Source organism: Barbus barbus (genome assembly GCF_936440315.1).
Source record: "Barbus barbus genome assembly, chromosome: 48".
NCBI lineage: Eukaryota > Metazoa > Chordata > Actinopteri > Cypriniformes > Cyprinidae > Barbus > Barbus barbus.
Window position 1 is genome coordinate 2647071 of NC_136726.1, and position 27449 is coordinate 2674519.

The 27449-nt window shown below is 37.6% G+C and overlaps 2 protein-coding genes across 2 annotated transcripts in view; both read left to right on the forward strand.

Annotated features, from left to right (window-relative positions):
* The window catches only part of LOC306866331 (protein spire homolog 2-like), a 30040-nt gene extending 26633 nt beyond the window's left edge, over positions 1 to 3407 (forward strand). Inside the window, exons 14-15 of the mRNA XM_079411452.1 lie at positions 900 to 991; positions 2625 to 3407. Of these exons, the coding sequence (XP_079267578.1) occupies positions 900 to 991; positions 2625 to 2862 (330 nt within the window). The 3' untranslated portion in view covers positions 2863 to 3407. The remainder of the gene's footprint in view (positions 1 to 899; positions 992 to 2624) is intronic.
* A 4599-nt stretch (positions 3408 to 8006) lies between these two features.
* sntb2 (syntrophin, beta 2) lies at positions 8007 to 27415 on the forward strand. Its single transcript, XM_079412005.1, has 7 exons — positions 8007 to 8727; positions 17615 to 17816; positions 18235 to 18442; positions 20575 to 20717; positions 20822 to 21018; positions 23741 to 23919; positions 25603 to 27415. Exons 1-7 carry the CDS (start codon positions 8229 to 8231, stop codon positions 25693 to 25695), a joined length of 1521 nt encoding a protein of 506 aa, XP_079268131.1. The 5' UTR covers positions 8007 to 8228; the 3' UTR covers positions 25696 to 27415.
* Positions 27416 to 27449: the final 34 nt, after the last annotated feature.

Below are 27449 nucleotides of genomic sequence, written 5' to 3' on the forward strand. Positions count from 1 at the left end.
TAGTCTCAAGCGATATGTCAGTATATATATTTTAATAGATTTAAACTATTCTTAGTATGAAATAAATGGATTTTAAATACATTACTTTTTTACTAGGGTGTAAATCGCTGAACAGTTAAGATTAAGAGTTCAAATACTTCATCTAAAAAACATTTAACAACAGTTTTAAATTACATAAACACTGAACAATTAATCCAGTAATTGAGATTTATACATCATCTGTAAGCTGAATAAATAATCTTTCCATTGATGTATGGTTTGTTATGATACGACAATATTTGTCTGAGATACAACTATTTGAAAATCTGGAATCTGAGGGAGCAAAAAAATCTAAATATTGAGAAAATCTCCTTTAAAGTTGTTCAAATGAAGTTCTTAGCAATGCAAGTTTTGATATATTTACAGTAGAAAATTGACAAAAATATCTTCATGGAACACGATCTATATTTAATGCCCTAATGATTTTTGGCATAAAAGGAAAATCAATAATTTTGACCCAGACGATGTATTTTTGGCTTTTGCTACTAATATACGCCAGCGATTTAAGACCGGCTTTGTTGCCCAGGGTGCATTTTGTTACTAGCAAGTAACAGATGAATTTAATCAAATGTACAATAGAGTTGGATTGGACTCACAGCCTCAGACATCAGTATCAAATGATACGGGAAATACTTTCTCCTCCAAAAGTCAATACGTTTATTTATTTTGCTTACTATGCATTGATTATATGGTTGGCTGCATTCTGTTCTATTATTACCCATCGGCTCTCCTACCATTTGAGGACCAGTGCTTTAGGGCTTCTTTTTCTAAATACATTTTATTACACACTGCCGTTTCAACAGTAGAAGCAATGTCACAAACTCCATGTGTGATTTTGCATTATTTCGTCCCTTTAACAGATGAAAATTCCATACAAAAAGATGGCACACATTCCCGTGTACACTGTGGGATTTCACAGCAGTGCGAAGAGTCACAAGAGCGAAGTCTATAAGTGAGTAAATATATGCTGTGTGTCTTACATTCCACACCGGCCAGAAATTTGCTTTGAAATGACATTAGTAACAAAGTCACCACTTTCAAGTTACCAATCAACAAAAAAACAGAAGCTGCATCTGACATTATGCTTATTTACACAGACTGTTGCTCAAAGGTGACATATGCATTACAGGACAAGTACAATGTAGTCAAATTGATCGAGTTTCTTGTTTTGATGAACTTTGCACTGTTATTCAACTGAACTGGATCTTAATACAGATGCTTTACTGTGCACCGAGTTTGTTTCGTAACTGATGAACTTTGTGACATTCACACAGTTATTGAACTAAATCAAATCAACACTGAACTAAATTGAGCTGAACAGAGCCACTGCTGTCTGTAGAGCCGCATAGCTGAAATTCAATTAATTTCATAGTTCAGGAATTTTGCAGCGCAGTTAATATCCTGTTTAATAACATTTGAAGCAATACCATGGTCTGCCTGAATACTGGATTCTGATTGGCTGGCAGGTATGCATTTAATGCACAGGTAGTTCTAAGTCAGTTAAATCACCGTTCTATATTAATGCGCTGCTTTAATTGATGCACACAAACACACACAAAGAGAGAGGGAGAGAGAGAGAGAGTCTGAGATTGCAGATTGGACTGCGCAGATACACACACACACACACACACACACGTAAACGGTTTAAGTTTATGAAAATGATTTATGAGCAATTTTTTATATAAAATGTATATTTTATAAAACATGTTGAACACAAAAATTGCTAGAGAATCAAAGCCATAAATCTAAACAAGTTGTGTTCCAAATGTGAGGTTGATATCGCAAAAAATGAGCTTTTAGTAAGATTTTGTTTGGGTGCAGTACCAAACTTTTCCCATTAGATTCCAGCAAAGCTCCGCTGGCATACAGTGTAATTTCTCTCTCTCAAACAATACAGGTACACACACACACACAAACAAACACAATTTTTTTTATGTTAGGACACACATACAAACCACACTCTGACATCCATAACACACCCACACAATTATAGCTGCATCATTTATCCAACTGGCTCTAAAATACAGCAAAAGCAGAAAACAGAAACAATTTGAGTATTTGCTTTATAGGCCAAACTGGAGAAAATGGCACCATCTGGTAAATTTAAAAAAAATAAAATTATAATTTTGAAGCCTTGCCAACAGAATGAATGCCTATTAACAAAGACTGTATCATTTTATAGTTAAATGGCCCTGGGATTAAAAATTGCAGTTCTAATGGGTTTCAATTAAGACATTTTTGTCCTTAAGGTCCTATCTTTTGTACCTAGTGTAAAATATATTTATTATAGGAAATAAGGGTGAAATATTTAAATTACAATAAAAAACAAAACAAAACTGAAAAGGACACAAATAAGGTCGAACAAGGGTTAACTTATAAATGCTGGCAAATGACCAAGGTATAAGCGGGATAATGCATGGCTCCGCTTTGCATCGGGTGGTTCTTGGCCTCCACGTTGTGCATTAAAATAGTTTAATGCACAGCTAGCCATGCATGCAGTATCCCTCACATATACAGCAGTCATCAGGAGTGCTTGCATTATACGAAGGTTAAAACGACTAAGAGTCTTGTCTGTTTGTCTGCAGGTCTTTGTGCTCTCTCTCCAGACACTCTGTGGAGGAAGAGTTTCCCCACCTGTACGCCGCAGGCTGCAACCTGAGAGACGTGTGCTCTGACTGCACAAAGTTTGTGGCTGATGTCATTTCCTCCAGTCGCAGGAGCTTGGACTTCATCAACAACACACCCAAACGCAATAAAAGGACGACCTCGACACATCCGCATCCCACATCACAACCACATGCTTTCTGTGGGATGAGTAAATGAATGTATCGGCTCCACCTCACACACCCTCTACACAAACTCTACAAGCTTCCAGCTGGCAGGCAGCGGTTCTCCCTCTGAAATATTTGCCAGTGTTAGAGGATAGAGATGTGCATCACATGTGAATATCACCCCTCCTGCACTATGTACATCTAACCACCACATCTATAGATTAAGGGACGCAATGCTTGAAGGCTAATGAAGAAAGAGAATCCTTTTGCATCTTTTCTTTGATTTTAGCTTGAGTATAATGCTATATAACTGAGCCAGGACTGGCCATGCTTGGAGACATCTTTATACAGTACATCTGTAAATGCATATTTCTCATATCTAATAGCAAATGTATTTTTATGCTTTGGGATTTAGCTCTATTTAGCACCAGAGGGTGATGTAATTACCTTGGGACTGAGTCAGTGAAGGTCAGAATGAAGCAGATAATAGTGTCTTATTCTGGGTTGACTAATGAAGTGTCCTTCTGATCCACATGTTTAACTCACGCTTGTTTTGTAAGGTCTGCAAATCTGCAATAAAACCAATGCCACTAAATGACTGCTCTCTCCAGTATGTGATGTTTCCACACAAGAGCCACATGTGATTATCATAATATATATTGTGTTTTTTAATCCAAAAAGACTATATGGCTAAATAATATATACTAAATATACCTGCCAAGAACATCTTTGGGAAACCTTTTACACCAAAATTAAAAGAAAAAACGGTAACACTTTAGAATACTGATCCTTTGTTAATGAATAACTACACAGGAACAAGTGACTAATGCACTATTAACATTGTAGTAACTACTATTACCTAACAAGAAACTCTGATTAGTGATTTAATAGCGCTCAGTTGAAACTGGTAGTTCACTATTAGCTAATCAATAACTACTATTTTTTTAATATATCCTGGAGAAATACTAAGAACTACTGTATACAGGTTCATAATTAATGTGAATTATGCATGATGTATAATTAATTCTGAAATGAAGATCATGGTAACCCACTAGTAATGACTCAAGAATGATCAAATTCTTCTAAAGGAACTACTAACTATTTGGATCAGTATTCTAAAGTGAAGATCACGGTAACTCACTAATTATTTAAGTGTTACCAAATCTACCAAAATGAATTACAAACCAAAACCTTACAAAAACCTCTAAAGTTTACAATGACTAAAGTAATTACTAGGGAGTTATCATGATCTTCACTTTAGAATACTGATCCAAACAATTAGTAATTCCTTTAGAAGGATGTAGTAACACCTGAATAATTACTATCCAATACTTTACAAACCTCTCAAAAGCTTACAGTGATTTCAGTCGTTACTAGGGAGGTATGATCTTCACTTTAGAATACTGATCCAAATAATTAGTAATTCCTTCTGAAGAATTAATACTTGAGTCATTACTAGTGGGTTACTATGACCTTTACTTTAGAATTAATTATACATTATGTATTATTCATATTAATTATGAACCTGTATACAGTAGTTCTTAGTAGTTCTTAGGGAGGTATGAAAAAATAATAGTAACTGATTAGCTAATAATTAACTACCACATTTGACTAAGCACTATTACTTACTAATTCATTAATCAGAGTTTCTTGTTAGTTACTAGAGTGCTAATATTGCGTTACTTGTGTGTTCTTGTGTTATTCATTAATTATGGAGCAGTATTCTAAAGTGTTACCAAAAAAACAAACAAACTTATATTTAAAACATATTATAAAGAAAATGAAACACTTTTATGATGAAGTTGACATAAGTTATATGCTAACCTGCACACAAACACAAGTGATGAAAAGCTTTCGCCTAAATAAGGTAAACGTCTGTACATGGGCTTTATTTAAAAGCTGAGGTGACCCATTTAGAGTATGAGTAACACTTTAGAGCAAATGAGAAGAGTCAACATTGTTTACAGCTGACACATATGTGCTATATTGATTTACCAAACATTTGACTTTAGGAAAGGAAGGGAAAGGAAATGGGTGTGTGGCCAAGTATGGTGACCCATACTCAGAATTTGTGCTCTGCATCTATCTATCTATCTATCTATCTATCTATCTATCTATCTATCTATCTATCTATCTATCTATCTATCTATCTATCTATCTATCTATCTATCTATCTATCTATCTATCTATCTATCTATCCATCCATCCATCCATCCATCCATCCATCCATCCATCCATCCATCCATCCATCCATCCATCCATCCATCCATCCATCCATCCATCCATCCATCCATCCATCCATCCATCCATCCATCCATCCATCCATCCATCCATCCATCCATCCATCATTCAGCGTGGTGTCCTTTGTATCTAACTAATTATCAATGAGAGAGGCGGGGAATTAATAAATAAAAATTATTCCCTGCAAAAGTAAAATGCTCAAATAAAGTCTGTTAATAAGACCAGAGTACCAGAGAAAGACCAGAGTAATGACCAGAGTAAAGACCAGAGTACCAGAGTAAAGACCAGAGTAATGACCAGAGTAAAGACCAGAGTACCAGAGTAAAGACCAGAGTAATGACCTGAGTACCAGAGTAAATACCAGAGTAATGACCAGAGTAAAGACCAGACTAATGACCAGAGTAAAGACCAGAGTAAAGACCAGAGTACCAGAGTAAAGACCAGAGTAATGACCTGAGTACCAGAGTAAAGACCAGAGTAATGACCTGAGTAAAGACCAGAGTACCAGAGTAAATACCAGAGTAATGACCAGAGTAAAGACCAGACTAATGACCAGAGTAATGACCAGAGTAAAGACCAGAGTAATGACCAGAGTAATGACCAGAGTAAAGACCAGAGTACCAGAGTAATTACCAGAGTAAAGACCAGACTAATGACCAGAGTAATGACCAGAGTAAAGACCAGAGTAATGAACAGAGTAATGACCAGAGTAAAGACCAGAGTACCAGAGTAAATACCAGAGTAATGACCAGAGTAAAGACCAGAGTAATGAACAGAGTAATGACCAGAGTAAAGAACAGAGTACCAGAGTAAAGACCAGATTAAAGACCAGAGTAATGAACAGAGTAATGACCAGAGTAAAGACCAGAGTACTGACCAGAGTAAAGACCCGACTAATGACCAGAGTAATGACCGGAGTAAAGACCAGAGTAATGAACAGAGTAATGACCAGAGTAATGACCTGAGTAAAGACCAGAGTACCAGAGTAATGACCAGAGTAAAGACCAGACTAATGACCAGAGTAATGACCAGAGTAAAGACCAGAGTAATGAACAGAGTAATGACCAGAGTAAAGACCAGAGTACCAGAGTAAAGACCAGAGTAATGACCTGAGTAAAGCCTAGAGTACCAGAGTAAAGACCAGACTAATGACCAGAGTAATGACCAGAGTAAAGACCAGAGTAATGACCTGAGTAAAGACCAGAGTACCAGAGTAAAGACCAGAGTAATGACCAGAGTAAAGACCAGAGTACCAGAGTAAATACCAGAGTAATGACCAGAGTAAAGACCAGACTAATGACCAGAGTAATGACCAGAGTAAAGACCAGAGTAATGAACAGAGTAATGACCAGAGTAAAGACCAGAGTACCAGAGTAAATACCAGAGTAATGACCAGAGTAAAGACCAGACTAATGACCAGAGTAATGACCAGAGTAAAGACCAGAGTAATGAACAGAGTAATGACCAGAGTAAAGACCTGAGTAAAGACCAGAGTACCAGAGTAAATACCAGAGTAATGACCAGAGTAAAGACCAGACTAATGACCAGAGTAATGACCAGAGTAAAGACCAGAGTAATGAACAGAGTAATGACCAGAGTAAAGACCAGAGTACCAGAGTAAATACCAGAGTAATGACCAGAGTAAAGACCAGACTAATGACCAGAGTAATGACCAGAGTAAAGACCAGAGTAATGAACAGAGTAAAGACCAGAGTAATGACCTGAGTAAAGCCTAGAGTACCAGAGTAAAGACCAGACTAATGACCAGAGTAATGACCAGAGTAATGACCAGAGTAAAGACCAGAGTAATGAACAGAGTAATGACCAGAGTAAAGACCAGAGTACCAGAGTAAAGACCAGAGTAAAGACCAGAGTAATGACCAGAGTAAAGACCAGAGTAATGACCAGAGTAATGACCTGAGTAAAGACCAGAGTAAAGCGCAGTGCTCTCGTCTTCGTTAAAGGATTAGTTCACTTTTAAAAAAACTTTTGCTGATAATTTACTCACCCCCATGTCATCCAAGATGTCCATGTCTTTCTTTCTTCAGTCGAAAAGAAATTAAGGTTTTTGATGAAAACATTTCTCCATAAAATGGACTTCAATGGGACCCAAACGGTTCAAGGTCAAAATGACAGTTTCAGTGCAGCTTCAAAGGGCTTTAAACAATACCAGACGATGAATAAGGGTGTTATCTAGCGAAACGATCGGTCATTTCAAAAATAAATAAAAAAAGTTTAAGTTTTATAAGCACAAATGCTCTCTGTTCTGTGATGCGCGTTCGTGACGTCACGTAATACGCAATTACGTGGAAAAGGTCACGGTTGACGTAGGCGAAAGTACCAAGTCAGTAGGCTTTTTAATATTAAAACACCCAGGATACGCACACGAAATGGGCATTTTAAATGATAAACTGACACAAAGACATTTGAATATGTGTATATGGTCCTCCTTCCGCACATTTGTAAACACTGACTCGGTACTTCCGCCTAAGTCAACCGTGACCTTTTCAACGTCATTGCGTATTACGTGACGTCACGAACACGCATCACAGAACAGAGCAAGGCGAGCATTTGTGCTTATAAAACTTAAACTTTTTTATTTATTTTTGAAATGACCGATGGTTTCGCTAGATAAGACCCTTATTCATCGTCTGGTATCGTTTAAAGCCCTTTGAAGCTGCACTGAAACTGTCATTTTGACCTTGAACCGTTTGGGTCCCACTGAAGTCCATTATATGGAGAAATGTTTTCATCAAAAACCTTAATTTCTTTTCGACTGAAGAAAGAAAGACATGGACATCTTGGATGACATGGGGGTGAGTAAATTATCAGCAAAAGTTTTTTTAAAAGTGAACTAATCCATTAGCTTTAGTGAAATCAGAGTGTCTTGTTGGGGGTTTGTGGGAGGGAAGGAAATAGTTTTAATTCCCGCCCATCTCATGAATAATTAAGTACATATAAATCTCACGGTTATCTCCGGAGTCCGATCTAAGGAGGAGGTTTTTAATTTTATAGTTTTTATCGTGCAGTGATCACAGATTCAAGCTGCTGCAGAAATACAGCCATGTTTTAACTTTTAAACAGACATCAATCTGTTCCTGTTCCTTCCTCTGGGGAAATGCGCGTGAGTGGGTGTGTCGAGCGAGTTTAAACTTTATGATGAGCTAAAGTTTGATCATGGCCGTGTGGACCCGCGCGGAAAAACAGGGTCATCTGGACCTGCTGCTGAGCGACCGCTGGGTCCGGGTCACCGCGGAGCTCACGCGGGACACGCTCACCCTGACGCCGCAGGGCGAACCCCCTCACTTAAGAAACGGCGTTTCCAACGACGACGAACAGAACCGAGATGTTTTTCAGAGCCGTGGGCAATACGACAGTCAACGGGTCAACGGGTCCGACTCGGAGTCCAGTGGTTATTGTGACCCGGATGGGGTTCGGATGGTTCGGATAGTCAAGCAGGAGTCCGGCGGACTGGGGATCAGTATTAAAGGGGGACGGGAGAACCGTATGCCCATCCTCATATCGAAGATCTTCCCCGGTTTAGCGGCGGATCAGAGTCGAGCCCTGCGGGTCGGCGACGCGATCCTGTCCGTCAACGGCAGCGACCTCCGCGATGCCACGCACGACGCGGCGGTGCAGGCGCTGAAGAAGGCCGGGAAGGAGGTGACGCTGGAGGGTAAGCCGATCACTCGAGCCGCGGGGATTCTGCAGGCCCGCACGGAGCGCTGAACTTCTCCCTTAAACTAAACAGCGTTTTTATCATTGATAATGACACAAAGGTCAGAACTTTTAGTCTGGCACTATAAAGCGAGACTGAATAGTTTTAGTAATGTACTTTAGTTATTGTTTTGTTGAGTTTAGTCACTTTTCATATAGTAAACAGAAGTTCATTTGACATTTGCACTTTTTAAATATTTGGGGTTTATAAGTGTATGAGTTACATTAACATTTGAAAATCACTACGGAAGTTTGGATATAAGTTGATAGTGCATGAATCTAGGTCTTTTCTGATAATAATAGGATTTTGCTCTAATAGCAGATGTTCATTAATGTTTCGTCAGAAGTGAATGGGATACAGAGACAGATGCTTTATTGCTGTTCTTTCTTGGCTAGCAAGCCAGTTTAGTTTGCAAGCAGTGTTGCAAGAATGGATGGATGATTTCCAGCCCAAAAGCTCACAAAAACCTGCCCACTCCAACAAAAAAAACCCTCACAATTTTAACTGTCAAAATAACGTGATAGAATATGTCCATCAAGGTTGATAAGAGCCATTTTTAACTCCTTAAAACACAGTAATGACAACAAAATATATTAATATGTTTTTCATGGGGATAAATTTCCCATGGATCAAATCGGGGCAAATACATTAAAGAGAATTACCAAATATGATTAAAATATGCAAGCAGAATCAAGAAATTAACCGATACCCTCGAAAAAGCACATGCATCATTTTCAATGTGAACAGTCAGAATTTAAAAGCAAAAAAGTGCCCAATATAAGCGATGGGGAAAAAGCAACGTAATTAGGTATTTCGCACTCATTTATGCACACACCATGACAGTCAAAACTGTGTCATTCATTGATGCATACTCTGATAATCTGACAATAAAAAAAAAAATTAAATAAAAAAATTAACAACAATAATGCGCTTCCCTTCTATAATTTCACACAGAACTAGATGAAGTCTTTCATGAAGTTCTTATTGTAGAACATTACAGTCCAGCAGCTTTCAAGGATACAAATCTGGACCATTTAAATGATAAACGACAGGATCCTGTGGATAGGCTATAAATAGATCAAATAATTTAACTGCTGTGATTTCGGAGTTGCAATAATGCAAACAATACATGTTTGAAACCCGCCAAACTGACCCCAAACCAGTCCAGATTTTGTCCACCCGCCCAAGCCAAATCTTACCCGCACAATCAAATTCAAAACCGCCCAATCTGGCAACACTGTTTGCACGGCCCACTTTCTATGATGTAATCAATTCCCAGTTAACAAAATCAAATAATGCCCACCTTCTTTCTTTCTTTCTTGATTGATTGATTGATTGCTGGAAACGTTTGTTTTTAGTAGGGCTTTACGGTGGCCAAGTAGTGCACAACACAACGCAATTAAAAAAGCAAACATAAGCTCACAACACAACGAAATTAAGCCACAACACAACGAAAATTCTCCCGACCACTAGAGGGCAGTTGGTCTGTAGAAATGGGCAGTTGGTCTGTAGAAATGGGCAGTTGGTCTGTAGAAATGGGCAACTGTGCGCTAGTCACGAGTATTCGTGGGAGCCGCGAATCACTTACATTGAGAATTTCTTGTGGCGTCTTAAGGATGTATTGGTGATTCACTGCCAACCCTGCTCCCTAGCGGTCGGAGCATTTCCGCTGTGTTGTGAGCTTGTTTGCTTTTTTAATTGCGTTGTGTTGTGCACTACTGGGTCACCGTAGGGCTGAGTAATGACATTAATTCCAGTTCACAAGCGCCTGACTTGATTTCGATTACACATTTAATCCAGGGGTGGCCAAACTTTTTGACTCGAGGGCCACATCAAGTTTTCCACATCTAGTGAGGGGCCGCATAATATGTACAGTGCCGGGAATAGTAGGGATGCTCCGATCAATCGGCTGGAGATCCGTATCGGCCGATAATCACATTTTATCACTCGATCGGTACTCACTACATTTGGCCGATCTCACGAAGCTAGAAATAGTCTTTTGTGAGTTGGCACCGCATGGAGGACGGAACAAAACCTCGTCGGAGCCGTAAGTGATAGCGGTAACATAATACGCTGATCGTGGGCTGCTTTTAAAGGAACATTTATTCATAAAAGAATATCTTCTTTGGCCATATTAGCCTACTCCATAGAATTAACATGGGCTTTACTCCTATCAAACTTTATCTGGAATGGCACTGGTTCTGTCACTGCAACTTCCCCATTAGTCGAACACACACACAAATGAAATCGTCTACTTGATGAAAAAACCTGTGGATTATCCGCAGCGCCAGTGGATATAACCGTGAACGAACTACTCCGTTTTGTTCTTTCAGTAGTTTAAATGTTTCTGTTTCTTTTTTCCTTTTCAGTCTTATATTGGACAGCATTAAACCTTATGAGTTACATCAGACTTCTCCATTTAGGAGTTTAAATGTTTCTATTTATTTTGTCCTCTCTCTAACATTGGACAATGTTAAATTAAACCCAATGAGTTGCATCAAGCTACTCCAATTAGTTCTTTTAGGAGTTTAAATGTTTTATTTTAAATTTTTTTATTTATTAATTTTGTCCTGCCCAGACTTGTATTGGACAATATTTAAGTTTCATCAGACTTCTCAATATTAGGAGATTAAATGCTCATTTTGTCCTCCATAGTGTACTACTGGATAATGTTTAAATAAACCGTGGGTTGCATCAGACTGCTTCATTTTGTTTGTATTTATTCTATATTAAGTATCCTGATATACATAATCTTATGCATAAACCCCATTTTAAAGGCATATTAAAATATTCACTGTTTAAGGAACAAGTTTTGTGATTCTTTATATAACATTATTACATATCTTATATAAAGCTTGAAGCATCAGAATCTGCTTCGGACGATCACATGACAAGAAATCGGTACTCCGTATCGGCTGCAGAAATCCTGATTGGAGCATCCACAGTGAAAAGGTTTTTGCCCGCTTCCTATTTTTTTTTTTTTTTTTTTTTTGCATATGTCACTCGAATGATTCAGATCATCAAACAAATTTTTATATTACAAAAAAACGGGGCTGGATGATTTGGGAAAAAAATTCAATCTTGATTTAACCAGTCAACTTAAACATGTAACTACAACATGATTCAAATAACATTTTCTTTATTAAGCCTCTAGTTAAAGAAAATTCTATTCCAAGTGCACCACACGTTGTCAATATGCTGTAAATGTTAAACAAATCACTTGTTAAATATCTTTGCAGAAAAGATGCATGAACTACAACTACATCTTTTACAAACTTGTCTTATACATGTTATACAGTATGTTCAGAAATACAGTGGGGGAAAAATTATTTGATCCCCTGCTGATGTTGTACGTTTGCCCACTGACAAAGAAATGACCAGTCTATAATTTTTATGTGTCTCCTCTGACTGTCTCCCTTTCGCGATGTTGAAAAAAAGCGGTTTTTGAGAACTGTCAAGTAGGGATGCTCCGATCGATCGGCCGGAGATCGGTATCGGCCGATATTCACATTTTATGACTCGATCGGTACTCATACATTTGGCCGATCTCATGTACCGATCGCAATTTGATAATGTCAACGCGTGGCGACGTATATGATGCATGGGGACATATGCTGCAGTCATCGCCAATGTGGAAATCCTATGACATTTCAAGAAACAATGAAAAATTCGCTATATGTCGTGTATGTTTTGCATTATGATACTATGAATGTATGGTTCATTTTTAACAGCAGATTCAGTGACGTTAGAGCTGATCTGCGCATCACTGCACGGGTCTGCGGAGCACAGGCTTTACGGCACGGGCACCGGGGCTGATCGCGGCCGCTCTATGAACCCCCTACTAACATCCCTACTGTCAAGGAAAGCCTCACTTTTTAATCTAAATTTGTGCCCTTGCGTCTTATAAAACATTTTCAAATCCTGCATTAACGGTTCATGTGGTATTTTCATACAAGGTTATATATTAATTTGGATTTTTTTGTTGTTATTCTGTCTCTCACTGTTCAAATAAACCTACCATTAAAATTATAGACTGATCATTTCTTTGTCAGTGAGCAAATGTACAAAATCAGCAGGGGATCAAATAATTTTTTTTCGTTTGATCACGTGCGCCGACATGCGGTTGGATCGTTCTTTTCTCTTTACTGTTATCACCGGCATATTGTCAAAGTGTCTAATTCTAACGTTTGCTAATATTTCTATTCGAAATCGCGATTCCTCGATTTCTAAAAAATCATGGTTTTCATGGCAAAACATTAAAATCTGAAAAATCGCCCAGCCTTACAACAAAGATAAACAGAGTAAATACAAAATACAGTTGAAATAAGGATTTTATTTATTAAGGGAAAAAAGCTGTCCAAACCTGCCTGGCCCTACGTGGAAAAAGTAATTGCCCCCGAAATCTAAGAACTGGTTGTGCCACCCTTTGCAGCAACAACTGCAATCAAACGTTTGTGAGAACTGGCAATCAGTCTTTCACATGGCTGTGGAGGAATTTTGGCCCACTCTTCTTTGCAGAATTGTTTTAATTCAGCCACATTGGAGGGTTTTCGAGCATGAAAGGACTGTTTTAGGTTATGCCACAGCATCTCAATTGGATTTAAGTCCGGACTTTGACTGGGCCACTCCAAAACCTTTTGTTTTTGTTTTTCTTGAGCCATTCAGAGGTGGATTTGCTGGTGTGTTTGGGATCATTGTCCTGCTGCAGAACCCAAGTGTGCTTGAGCTTGAGGTCACAAACTGATGGCTGGACATTTTCCTTAAGGATTTTCTGATAGAGTGCAGAATTCATGATTCCATCAATTATGGCAAGTCATCCAGGTCCTGAAGCTGCAAACCAGCCCCAGACCATCACACTACCACCATCATGTTTGACTGTTGGTTTGATGTTCTTTTTATGAAATGCTGTGTTGTTTTTACGCCAGATGTAACGGGACACACACCTTCCAAAAAGTTCAGCTTTTGTCTCATCAGTCCACAGAATATTTGCCCAAAAGTCTTGGGGATAATCAAGATGATTTTTTTTGTCAAATGTGAGACAAGCCTTTGTGTTGGTTTTGGTCAGCAATGGCTTTGGCTCTCCCATAGATGCCGTTTTTGCCGTCTCTTTCTTATTGTTGAATCATGAACACTGACATTTTGACTCCTGGATGAGTCGTCATTGCACTCTTGGGGTAATTGTGGTAGGCCAGCCACTCCTGGGAAGGTTCACCACTGTTCCAAGTTTTCTCCATTTGTGGATAATGGCTCTGACCGTGGTTCACTGGAGTCCCAAAGCCTTAGAAATGGCGTTATAACCCTTTCCAGACTGATACATGTCAACTATTTTGTTTCCCATCCGTTCTTGAATTTCTTTAGATCGCGGTATGATGTGTTGCTCTTTAAGCATGCTTCACTTTGTCAAACAGGTTCTATTTTAGTGATTTCTTTATTCAACAGGTCGGGCAGTAATCAGGCCTGGTAATCAGGCTAGTGAAATTTAACTCCGCTTTCTAAAATAAGTGAAGTGATGTGACATACGGCCAAGTATGGTGACCCATACTTTGAATTTGTACACTGCGTTTAACCCATCCAAAGTGCACCTACACACCAGTGAACACACACACACACCATGAACACACACCCAGAGCAGTGGGCAGCCATTTATGCTGCGGCGCCCGGGGAGCAGTTGGGGGTTCGGTGCCTTGCTCAAGGGCACCTCAGTCGTGGTATTGAGGGTGGAGAGAGCGCTGGACATTCACTCCCCCCACCTACAATCCCTGCCGGCCCGAGACTCGAACCTACAACCTTTGGATTACGAGGCCCCATTGTATAATCATATTACTGATAGTCTCTGCTGACGGCGGCCCGTGTCGTCAGTGGTGGTACACATGTATCAGGGTGCAACACGTGTTGTTCTGCAGCACTGCTGAATCTCCTGCTTCATGATCAGAGATCTGCAGGCTGACGTTCAGATATGTGGAGCAGTGTCTCATGGGATGGGCTCTGCTCTTACATTATCCTCTGTGGCACCGGCCTAATTAAAATGAGAGCTGAAGCTGTTTGATGGTCCTGGTGGATCTAATGAGATCTTTAAATGGCTCAGCAATGATCCCATGATGTGGCACAATAACAGTACAGCAAATTCTAGAGTATTCCACTAGAGAACTGCACAGAATATAAACCAATCAGTTCAGTTTCTGGTGAACGATTATTATCAGATGCATGTCAGATGAGTGTAGCTTCTCAAGATGTTGTGTGAAGCAGCAATGAGTGATTAAATCAGCCAGAAACAGTGAAGCTGATGAGAACAGGATGCTGGTACAGACCACAATTCTTCTGAGAGTGAAATGAAAAGCAATTCATCCAGCCTTAATAATTAGCAGCTTGCAGAATAGACATAACATTTATGAGAATTCAGTCTCCATGGAGTAAGCTGATGTAAGGTGCCATGCTTTGCTTTTTGGGGTGACATATCGGTAGTTTGAGAATCACCCTTCTAGGGTCTATATTAGGGCTGTCAAAATGGCTGAAAAATTATATTCGAATTTAACATGCATAATTTCAGTTAGGGTGCAAAAAAAGCTTTTGGCTTCTCTCCTGAGGCCACAAGAGAACACATCGAGCAAAATATTACCAATGCACGGTTATTCAAAGCAGTAAAATAACATGACTATCTGTGGAAAAAAAGAGCATAATGTTTAAAATAATGTTTATAAACCAATTATTAATTAAATTGCTTAATTATAAACAAAACAGCATCATATGTATGCATAGTTTAATACAAAGAGCTGAAAGCCAATCACAGTGTTTTTTATTTAAAAACATGAGATGCAGTGGGATGGGGAAAAACCCCGCCATAAAGTCTCGAGAAGTTGAACTTACATTAATTTTATATGATTTTCTAAACATGCAGCTCTTTTGTTCGAGACGCGAGTGCAACGGTGATAGATGTCCCTCTAGAATGCATTCTGTATGAATGGCTCTTTTTCTGCAATATTTTAATGAACATCGCAGCAGTGCCGCATGTAGTGGGTTCAACTGGATAGGCTAACAAAAGCATTATAATGCAACAACACTTACAATGTCTTTGCATCTCGTGCGCCACTGCTTAACGCACACCTAAAATTCAAATGCAACATTTTTGCATTGGAATGTGGATTTCTTTTTAATATTTAATGAATATTTGGAATTCAATTTTTTTTTGACAGCCCTAGTCTGTCTATATATATATATATATATATATATATATATATATATATATATATATATATATATATATATATATATATATATATATATATATATATATATATATATATATATATATATATATATATATATATATATATATAATATAAAATAAATAAAACTAATCATGCATGATTCTGTTGAGCTTATGAATGCAATGGCCAATCCGAGGCGTTCAGATGAGTCCTCGCTGAAACACCAGAGTTTTTTTGTTCAGTGTGCGCTCGCTGACTGAATTCTGCTCTCTCACAATTCTCTCATCATAAACTATGTGCGACGCAAGTATAAGAGATTTAGTCATCACACACAGTGTATCATAAGGTGCATAAACTCATGCTCGACTAAAGTCGGTGATGTTTGTTTGATGTAAATATTCTTTGCTTTTTTTTTGTAGCTGCTGTTTGAATAAATGTAAGCATTAAAATGAGTAACTTACAATGTTTCTGTTAAATTATCATGTTAAATACAAATTCAGTCATATTAAAAATATTTTAGATTTTGTAGTTAATAAATTAAATTACACTAACATTAAGATACTTTTAGCCTTACCCTGGAGTTGGTTGACTCTCTGGCTTTGAAATTAACTGAGTAAATAATAAAAAAATAGATTGATAATATTGTGCATCGGCAATCTCACAGGCTAACGATAGGATGATATGACTACGGAGCTTATCGCCCAACACTAGTAAGCAGGCACCAGAATGTTGGTGCTCTATGGTTGTTTATGGATTATTATGGGTCGTATGGATTACAGTCTTGATGGGTGTTTGCACTTTTTAGAGATTCAACTTTCTGTCGCCTGTTCGCTTGCATTATATGAGATCACAGAGATAAAAATTGTGTTCTGCTGAAGAAAGTAAGTCACAAATTTTGGGATGGTATAAATAATATTAATTTTTGGTTGAGATTCTGAAGTCTCCAGTAATATTCATACTCATTGAGCAAGTCATGTGGCCTAAAGCCCTTTCAAACCTGATGAAAGCAAAACCAAAATGTTGAGCTAGTAATTTTATTTATTATCATTTGGACCTCAGATCAGCTAAACTATTATATATGACACTGCTATAACTATGATAGTATGAGCAGCTCCTGAATGCAGGTATTTATTTTTGTCTTGTTGGCACCCAAGCAACCACAATTTCCATTCATCTGTCCAAACTGAATTCCTCAGCCAAGCCAAGTGTGTTTCTGCTCAAGCGTGTTATCAGTAAGGAACAACGTTGCTGTTGTTGGTTGTAAGGCTGACACACTTGGCTAAATGTTTCAGATGTTTGAACAGTTCATGACAGTATGAAGAAAACATCTAAATATGATTTAAGAATTCAAATGTTTTATTTGGGTCATAGATTTCAAAGTGGCTTTTGGATCTTCCTGTTCAATGTTAAGCTTTCCAATTCCTGCAAGCACACACAGTCCTGCGAAACATCATTAACACATTTGACTGGACCTAAAGCTCCAAGTCTGTCACACACACACACACACACACACACACACACACACTCACACTCACACACACTCACACACTCTGATCCTCATGTGTAAATGCTTTTTTTTTTTTTTTTTGTGGATGTTTCTGATATTGAATGCTCAGTTAGGCTGAATATGTTGTGTGCAGTGAAGTACATCAGGGAGGTGTCTCCGCTCTTTAAGAAGTCCTCTGTGAGCACGGATCTGCCTTGGGATGGGCGTCTTCAGTCTCCAAACCTCAGCAGCAGCGACGAGTCGCCCAAGAGCAGTGTAAGCCGTGACAGGAAGGTCATCCCGCTCAAAATGAGCTTCATCAGCCGAAACCTCACCATGCCTGACCTGGAAAACAGGTGCGTGTGTGTTTGTGTGTGACATTTCAGAAGTAACCGGAAACAGGATTTTGCTACCGAGGTTGACTCTGTCTTTCTGCTATGAAGACAACCGCAACATTTGGATTTGAATCTCATAAAAACATGTCCCCAAAATCTAGCTGTGAATTATTAATTTAACAAATATTAACTAACATAATGAGATCATGATGTTGCAATTAGAACAGCATCTGCCAATTTAAAAAAAAACTGGGACATAAATACATAGAAATGCTTTACTTATTTTTTTAAAAAAGTAACTCTAGTATTATGTTGTAAATTCAAGAAGTAACAAACTTTTCACAAATTACTTTTCAAGAAATACTGATTATGTAGCATGTGACTTGTGAGCGCAGCGCTGGGATGGGGAATATATTCAGGGATGCTGTGTCTGTTTCAGGCTGCTGGAGCTTCACTCTCCGGACGGACAGCACACTGTGGTGCTGCGGGGTAAAGATGGGGCCTCTGCTCACTCCTGGTTCACGGCCATTCACACAAATATTGCTGCCCTATTGCCACAGACGATGGACCACATCAACTCTTTCTTGAGCAACCCCGGCGCCAACACACACTGCACACTCAAACACATCGGCTGGTTGGCAGAGCAGGTATCTCACACACACACACACACACACACTCACACTCACACACACACACACACACACACACACACACACACACACACACACACAGTGATTCTTTCACTCTGAGGGCAATCATGGCTTGCAGTTTTCAAAACATGCGTGAAGTAAAAGGGTCATTTGTGACCCTCATTAACACCTGCAGAATAGCTGATGCAAACTGTGTTAAACTGTTAAATAAAAACTATATTATAGGCTTATTCATAGTAGTCAAGTCAATATTATTTGTATAGCGCTTTTAACAGTGCAAATTGTGTCAAAGCAGCTTTACATCGGCTTGATTATCAAGCTGGGTGGCTTTATATCAGCTTTACAGTATTTAGACGGGGAAATAGTTCGTCGAAATAGTGTCATTCTCCTCTGGCTAGACAAAATCAGCAGTTTAAATCTAGGCTAAAGCAGAATCAGATTGTGCAAAGGACTCATCTGGTTCCTGTGGTCTTGTCCTGATGGCCGTCTTGGAGACAGGGTCTTCACTGGGGATCAGTCTCTGGGGCTCATCTAGGTGTCCTGGCTGTAGAGGTCATCTCTAGGAGCTGATCCACCATCTGATCTGGATACAGTCTGGATCTGGGTGGCTACGGTGACCTCGGAATAAGAAAGAAACAGACTAATATTAGCGTAGATGCCATTCTTCTAACAATGTAACAAGTACATCAGGTGTTTTGGGAAGTGTTCCCGGTTCCGGTTGACCTAATTAATGCAGCCTAATAATCCTTTAACGGATTTGAATTATAGAAATGGATTTGAATTATAGAAAATCATAGTAAATCATTCCAGCATTCAATCTCTTTATATATTCTTATAGTTTCTATTAAAATATTCTGTAAATTAAAAAAGAAATAAACTAAATATATACCGTATATAAATGCATTCGGGGTGGTGATGGCGCAGTGGATAAGACACATGCCTTTGGTGTGAGAGACCCGGGTTCGAATCCACGGTGAGACACCAATGTGTCCCTGAGCAAGACACTTAACCCCTAGTTGCTCCAGAGGCGTGCGACCTCTGACATATATAGCAATTGTAAGTCGCTTTGGATAAAAGCGTCAGCTAAATGAATAAATGTAAATGTAATGTAAATGCATTCATAGGTGCTGTGGAATGCAATATTGTCAATTAACTCTAGGTTTGAAAGTATTGATTTCCCAATTTGAATCAGTCTTCATTTTAATGAACTGATAATAATCAGGCTTTTAGTCTATACTGTGTTCTGTTGAATAAAACATCACTAAGCGTTGTTAAAAAAAAAGTGTATAAATTTTTTTTTTTTTCCAGTCAGTTTTATAATGAAATTCAAACAGTAAATGAAAAGCAACTCTAGGTGGGAGTGTTTTGATAAATGTATGTGCTATAATCAGATTTTTTAGCTGTTAGTGATGTCTTAATTATTATATAATTACAAACTCTCATAAAAATAAGTTTTTGTGATGGCCACTGCTTAAATGGTTAGATTAACAACAAACTGGAGTACAAAGTTAATTATATCATTATAAATTTTATATAAAAACGTTTTATTTGTTACGCCTCATGTGCAATCTAAAAGTTTTTATACAACGCAGTTTTTTGAGTGTTGGTTATTACATCTGAAAATGAATAACTATTGAATGTAATAGTTTAGGCTATTAGGGTTGTATTTTAAAAACTACACTTTTTTTTCCCAGAAGATGTATCGTTATATCGTCATGTGACCACGATAATATCGAGACAGTTTTGCTATCGCGATATCACGATACTGATAAATATCGTTACATCCCTAGTATAAAATATTTTAACATTCATATCTTATAGTCGCATTTAACATATTATATATATATATATATATATATATATATATATATATATATATATATATATATATATATATATATATATATATATATATATATATATATATATATATATACACACACACACACATTAGGATATTAAATAAAGATGTATAAATCTCAATAAAAAAAAAAAGACCCTTATGACTGGTTTTGTGCTCCAGGGCTACATGTAGATGGTTTTCTCTACAGTTGACAGCATTAGTTAAGAGAGATTTTTCCTGTGCACATGAATGCGGTGTGGATTATAAGTGTGCTGTGTGTGTGCAGCTGGAGCTGGATGGTGGGCGGCAACAGTACAGACGAGTGGTCATGGCGCTCACAGAGAAAGACCTCCTGCTGTTCCAGTCGGTGCCGTGGACGTATGAGAGCTGGACCTCTACTGTCCTGACACACCCGCTGCTCGCCACACGGTCAAACCCTTACTCTAGCAAAGCCTGATGCACTGTAAAAGTTGAATGAACTCGGTCTGTTCTGTCTTCGGTGTTTGAGGAGCAGTGTTTGTTTCTGTCTGCAGGCTGGTTCACTCGGGCAGCATCCGTAGCTCTCCGGCTCTGGGTGGAGATCTGGTGTTCGCCACACGAACAGGCACCGGCCGAGGCATCGAGTCCCATGTGTTTCGTGTGGAGACACACTGGGATCTGTCCACATGGACACGCGCGCTGGTGCAGGGTGGACATCTGGCTGCTGAGCTCATCAAAGAGGTTTCCATAGGTGTGTGTGAACATACAGAGGAGAAAATAATTACCCTTTGCATTAATACACCTGTCTTAAAAACATCACTGATCAGGCCTACCTTAGCAAACGTGGCCGTAATGTAAGTCCATAGAATTCCTGCGTGTTTGAGTGGTTTTAAAGTCTGCATCAAATTAAAATGGGCCCTATCTGTTCTCTAAATGCATGTTAGAGATCTTATTGTGAACAATATATGTTTTTCATGTTTATACCTCGTAATATTTATTTTGATCGCTGGTCACATATGCAGGACTTCTGCAATCATTTAGTCTGCTTAAATCCCACCCCTGCAAGCTTTCAATGAAATTTTACAGAGCATATTCATAAACATATGTGACCCTGAACCACAAAACCAGTCATAAGGGTCAATTTTTTGAAACTGAGATTTATACATAATCTGAAAGCTGAATAAATAATCTTTTCATTGATGTATTTTTAGAATATTTGTCTGAGATACAACTATGTGAAAATCTGGAATCTGAGGGAGCAAAAAAATCTAAATATTGAGAAAATCTCCTTTAAAGTTGTTCAAATGAAGTTCTTAGCAATGCATATTACTAATCAAAAATGAAGTTTTGATATATTTACGGTAGGAACTTTGCAAAATATCTTCATGGAACATGATCTTTACTTAACATCTTAATGATTTTTGGCATAAAATGAAAAATCTATAATTTTTACCCATACAATGGCTATTGCTACAAACATACCCCAGCGACTTAAGACTAGTTTTGTGGTCCAGGGTCACATATAATAGCAGCACGAGCTACGCCGAGATGCCGTCTTTTTAATCTAATTTCTAAACTTTAAATAAATTCTAGGTTCAGTATATGTTAAGGCAACAAAGAAAAAAAAATATACGGCTTTCCACAGAAATGGTGAAAAGTGTGTGTGTGTATGTATATATGTGTATATATTATATTTTTTTTTTATGTTAACGAGCATTTTTTTATGCCTCGTGGCTACTGTTGAAATAGCTAGACTTATGCTTTTTTCTAAAAAAAAAAAAAAGAGGGACAAGTCTAAATAAATTTTTGTGGTAATCAACATTATGTACACAATTGCTAGTGAAGGCAGCGAGTGCATAAGTTAAACTGGAAATTATCTTTAACAAAATAAGAGAGATCATACAAAATGCATGTTATTTTTTATTTAGTATTGTCCTGAGTAAGATATTTTCCATAAAAGATGTTTACATATAGTCCACAAGACAAACAAATAGCTGAAATTATTAAAATAACCACATTCAAAAGTTTGGGAACCCTTGGTTCTTAATACTGTGTGTGGTTACCTGGATGATCTACGACTGTTTTTTTGTTTTGTGATGGTTGTTCATGAGTCCCTTGTTTGTTCTGAACAGTTAAACTGAGCACTGTTCTTCAGAAAAATCCTCCAGGTCCTGCAGAATCTTCAGTTTTCCAGCATCTTTTGCATATTTGAACCCTTTCCAGCAGTAACTGTATGATTTTGAGATCCACCTTTTCACGCTGAGGATGATTGAGGGACTCAAACACAACAATTAAAAAAGGTTCAAACATTCACTGATGCTCCTGAAGGAAACACAATGCATTAAGAGCCGGAGGTGCTCCGTTTAACTGTTCAGAACAAACAAGGGACTCATGAACAACCATCACAAAACAAAAAAACAGTCATAGATCATCCAGGTAACCACACACAGTATTAAGAACCAAGGGTTCACAAACTTTTGAATGTGGTTATTTTAATAATTTCAGCTATTTTTTTGTCTTGTGGACTATATGTAAACATCTTTTATGGAAAATATCTTACTCAGGAGTCAGGACAGTACTAAATAAAAAATAACATGCATTTTGTATGATCTCTCTTATTTTGGTAAAATTATCCACATTTTCACAGATTCTGCAAGGGGTTCCCAAACTTTCGCATGCCACTGTAAGTGGTGCACCTATATGGGTAAATCTACGGTGGCCGAGAGAGCTCAACGCACTGCAAATAGAAAAAAACACCTGCAAATTAAGAAAACAACTTCCTCAATTTGACAACACAACGCTGCAAATGCTCACAACAAAGAAACGCACTGCAAATAAAATTTATTTGGTTGTATTGTGAGCATTTGCAGCACCTGCTGTCAAACTGATGAAGATGTTTTCTTGATTTGCTGCTGCTTTTTCTATTTGCATGTGTTTTCTGAAGTTGCAGCGCGTTGAGCTCTCTCGGCCACCATATAAATCATAGTAATGTAATGTTTCTTTATGGTTGATGGGAACTAAAGCCTGAAAAGTACCATATCATACTAATTGCAATAAAATGAGTCCGTTTTTAATCTCGCTGCGGTGTAATTGACCAATTTCTTTAAGATAAGATAAACACCAGCTAGAATGCTTTATAACATCACACTTTATTCCAGTTCTTGTAAGATTAATATCCATTAAATTTGTTAGCCCATAAATATTTGATCATTTTATCATTATGTTGTTCACCGAAATGTCCAAATTAATTCCTGTAGGATGTTGTGTAGTTCTCTTCGGTTCTGTAGTCTGAGTAAACATAGCAAAGGGACAACTGTGGGGAAAAAAGTCTTTTCCCCCTCTGTGGTGTGTAACAATAGCTGGCTGGAGGAAATATTGAGTGCTTTCCTTCCTGAGTTCCAGCCAGCAAAGACAGCGTAATTCAGATGAGTTGAGCTTGTGATGGTTCACGTCTGTCTGTCTGCGCTCCTCAGGCTGTGTGCTGAACAGACAAGACGTGCGTCTGATCCTGCACTACGAGAGAGGCTTCACTGTGAAGCGGGAGTCTGGCGAATCCGTGCTCTTCCACTTCCCCTACGAGCGGCTCAAGATGTCTGCAGACGATGGCGTCAGGAACCTCTACCTGGACTTCGGCGCTCCTGAGGGCGAGATGGTATGAGCAGCCAGACCGATCATCTCTACCTGTGACGATGGGAGGAGATGGACACACAATTCTGGAGGCATTAATGAATGGAAGTCTGTTGGTCCTGACATTATAAAACTTTCACTCATTAAGGCCTGCAGAATTTTATTTTATTTCTTTATTTAGAGATTTTTTGTGTCCGTGTAGTTTCTAAAACTGTACGTAATCTAGAGTGACTAGAAATGTTATGTAATCATTTGTCAAAATAAGTAGGATCCCTGTGTCCACCTTTTTCCTACGCCTCATGACACTTTGCGCAAATGATAATTTCCGTCTACACTGTAAACAACTAATAAATAAATATACTGCATACTGAAATACATTTATTTCATGCTAAGTATACTACAAATACATTTTCATGTTTATTAGTGCTGTCAAATCGATTAATCGCGATTAATCGCATCCAAAATAAGTTTTTGTTTTCATATGTGTGTATAGTGTATATTTATTTATATTTAAATACACACACATACAGCATATATATTTTTTTACATGTATTTACATGTTTATTTTTACATTCATATAATTTATATCATATATAAATATTTAATATATAAGCATAACATATTTTTCTTAAATATATACATGATTGTGTGTGTATTTATGTATACATAGTATATGTGTGTGTACTGTGTATATTTATGACGTATACTAAAACTTTTATTTTGGATGCGATTAATCGTGATTAATCGTTTGACAGCACTATATATTTATGTACTTAATAAAATGCCCTGCAATTGTATTTTTAGTATAATAAACTGGTATATTTCAAGTTTGTTCAACTAGAACAACTAATATTTTGCTTAATGCACTTTAATTGCGCAGAAGTAGTTCTGAAGTCCAACTAAAGACATACTTCATATTTTAATTGTGCTAAAGTGGAACTATCAGCAAAAGTTTCGCTCTATGAATGCAATAATCAGCATTTTCAAAAACTGGGTGCAGTGAGGTGACCGTTTTACTCACCCTTCAACCATCGATCATTAAAAGACCATTTAAAAGTTTAAAAGCATTCAATTACTTTTAGCATGCCATGAATAACTCCTGAAGGCCCTCCTCCTATCCACAGCAATATTACAGACGTGTTAAACATCATTAGAGTAATATATGTCTATATTTCATAACAATTACATTTTACAGCATCCGTGGCCAGAGTCTTTGATAAAGAATATCTCTTTGGTGTTGAGACTTTAGTCTTTGCAACTTTAGCGATCTTATCTATGCACAAACAGCTTGTAACACTCCAAAGAGAAACTTGAAATCGCATCACATGACCCCTTTAAATCGGTAGAGCAGACCATGAATGCACAGTATGTGTTTTTTTTCTTTTACTTACAGCGGAATACAAAAGAAACAGGAAAATAATGCAGCGGGCTGAAAAGAGCTATTCTATAGATATCGTTGTTGTATCACGTCACATTACTATACCTAACGTAAAATTATTCTCCTGACTTCTGAAAATGAATGAAAATGTATAGCCCATTTAGTCACAATGGCGGATAAGGATTATTTGTCGCGCAATCTTATGATTTAAAATGACTTATTAGTCTTTTTGAGTGGAACTTCCCCAAAATCAGAAGTGCCTCCCATAGTACCTTTAGGAAAAAGATGGATAGTTTTCATCATAATCAGTTTGTTTTCTGTCTCTTGCAGGTGTTTGAGCTTCACTCGGGGCCGAAGCCGGTGGTCTTCGTGCTTCATTCGTTTCTCTCAGCCAAACTGGCTCGTTTGGGACTGCTCACATAGAATCAGCAGGAAACGATGGAGGTTCATGTATTCCTTTGATTTATTGCCGGCTAGTATTTTACTCAAGCAGTGTTTTTATAGTGTACTTCTCTTCTAGCCAACACATTTGTTGTGTGGCTTTCTAAAGCAGAAAACAATCCCAGGAACACCAGCTGTGCCTTCTCATCTAGAGCCAACAAGCTTTTACTGTCGTTTTCAGGCTTAAGCTTTGCAGAGTAACCAAAACCAACATATTATTCTTGTATTATCTGTGTTGTTTGTTTCTCACGTAACTCGCCTGTATTTGTTTATATGCATCGCATGGCAAAGACTGTTACATCTGTGTTATAATCTGAATGAATGTGTCTTTTGAATGCAAATATGGAGGAAATGAAGATTTAAATACATTCCCTCACGACTGACCAAAAATAACCTCCTTAAAGTTAAAACTCTAGAAGGTTTTGAATAGGATTGATTCAGTTTAATATTTTAGAAAAAATAAAAAGTATAGGAATGTTTTATTAGTTTATCTATGCTCTACATGTCATAAGAAATACTTTTTTCCACATTTATGACCAAACCTGCTCCAGGCCTTGATTTAATTTGTTCTGCTGCAGTACATTAGTGCTTCTTGATCAGCGTTAGATGAGTGTTTAGTCTTTATTACAGGCTTCCCGCTGTCATAAAAACCTGGAAATATCAGGAAATTAAAAAATTCTGTTTTCCAGGCTTGGAAATGTGAAGGAAATTAATGAAAACGTATTATTAAATAAGTCATGGGGAAAAAGTCCTATGTAGTCAATATATATATTTTCTAGTTATATTTAGCTTTGAAGATCTTTGCTTTTTGTGAGTACAATCTTTATAAAATGGCTTTTATTAATTCTAATCTAGTTATCAGACAAGACTGGAAAAGTCTGAGATTTATTGGTCGTGAAATGTGTGGGGACCATCATGTTTTTAGCACTGATATGTGGTTTGTCATGGTGTGTATGTTTTATGTTTATCAATATAATATCAGTATAGCGTCAGTATATATTCTTTATTAACATTTGATCTTTTTATGTGATGCATGTAACCCAAACTGAGTTTGAGCACATGGTATGAACCCATCACTTCAGTCACAGGTGCCGTATTTTAGGAGTTTTTCAGTACTGAAGACATTCCCTTAAAGGTATACTGCATTATACATGTTCTAGTAGAATAAGAATATAACATGACGATATATGGAGGTAATGACGTTTTGAAAATGAGATGAACTGCATTTCTTCATAATCGTTGCTCAAGCTTAACAGAAGCAGTATGTCTTTATTTTAGCATAAGGCTCACTCCACAAGTGAAATGCACAAGGACCACACGTACAACCTCTTTGATGCTTTAAGTGCCCTTAAACTTTTATAGTCTATTGTACATACTAATATGATAAATGTTTCAAAATCAGAGGAATACTAGAGTTTTTACTCATGTGGAAACCTTCCTTGTTTCTTCTGAAGTGTCCATTAAATGAAAGGTGTGATGCTTTCCGCTGTATTTATTGATTATTCTTTGCCTCGGAGTTTGGTGATCATTCATAGTTTTGGATATGTTCGGTCATATTATTTCCCTTTATGTTTTGATATCAGACCGCTTATTGAGGATCCACTGCATTGTGCATTGTCTTAACTATGAAACTGTGTTAGAGCTGTCAAACGATTAATCGCGATTAATCACATCCAAAATAAAAGTTTTTGTTTATATACTTTTTATGTGTGTGTGTACTATGTATATTTGTAACG

Excerpts from the sequence above, each read along its gene's own strand:
- sntb2 (XM_079412005.1), top strand. The coding sequence starts at position 8,229 with ATGGCCGTGTGGACCCGCGCGGAAAAACAGGGTCATCTGGACCTGCTG. Across the intron at positions 8,728-17,614 it reads GAAGGAGGTGACGCTGGAGG|TGAAGTACATCAGGGAGGTG; the intron begins GTAAGCCGATCA and ends TGTTGTGTGCAG. Across the intron at positions 20,718-20,821 it reads CACCCGCTGCTCGCCACACG|GCTGGTTCACTCGGGCAGCA; the intron begins GTCAAACCCTTA and ends TTCTGTCTGCAG.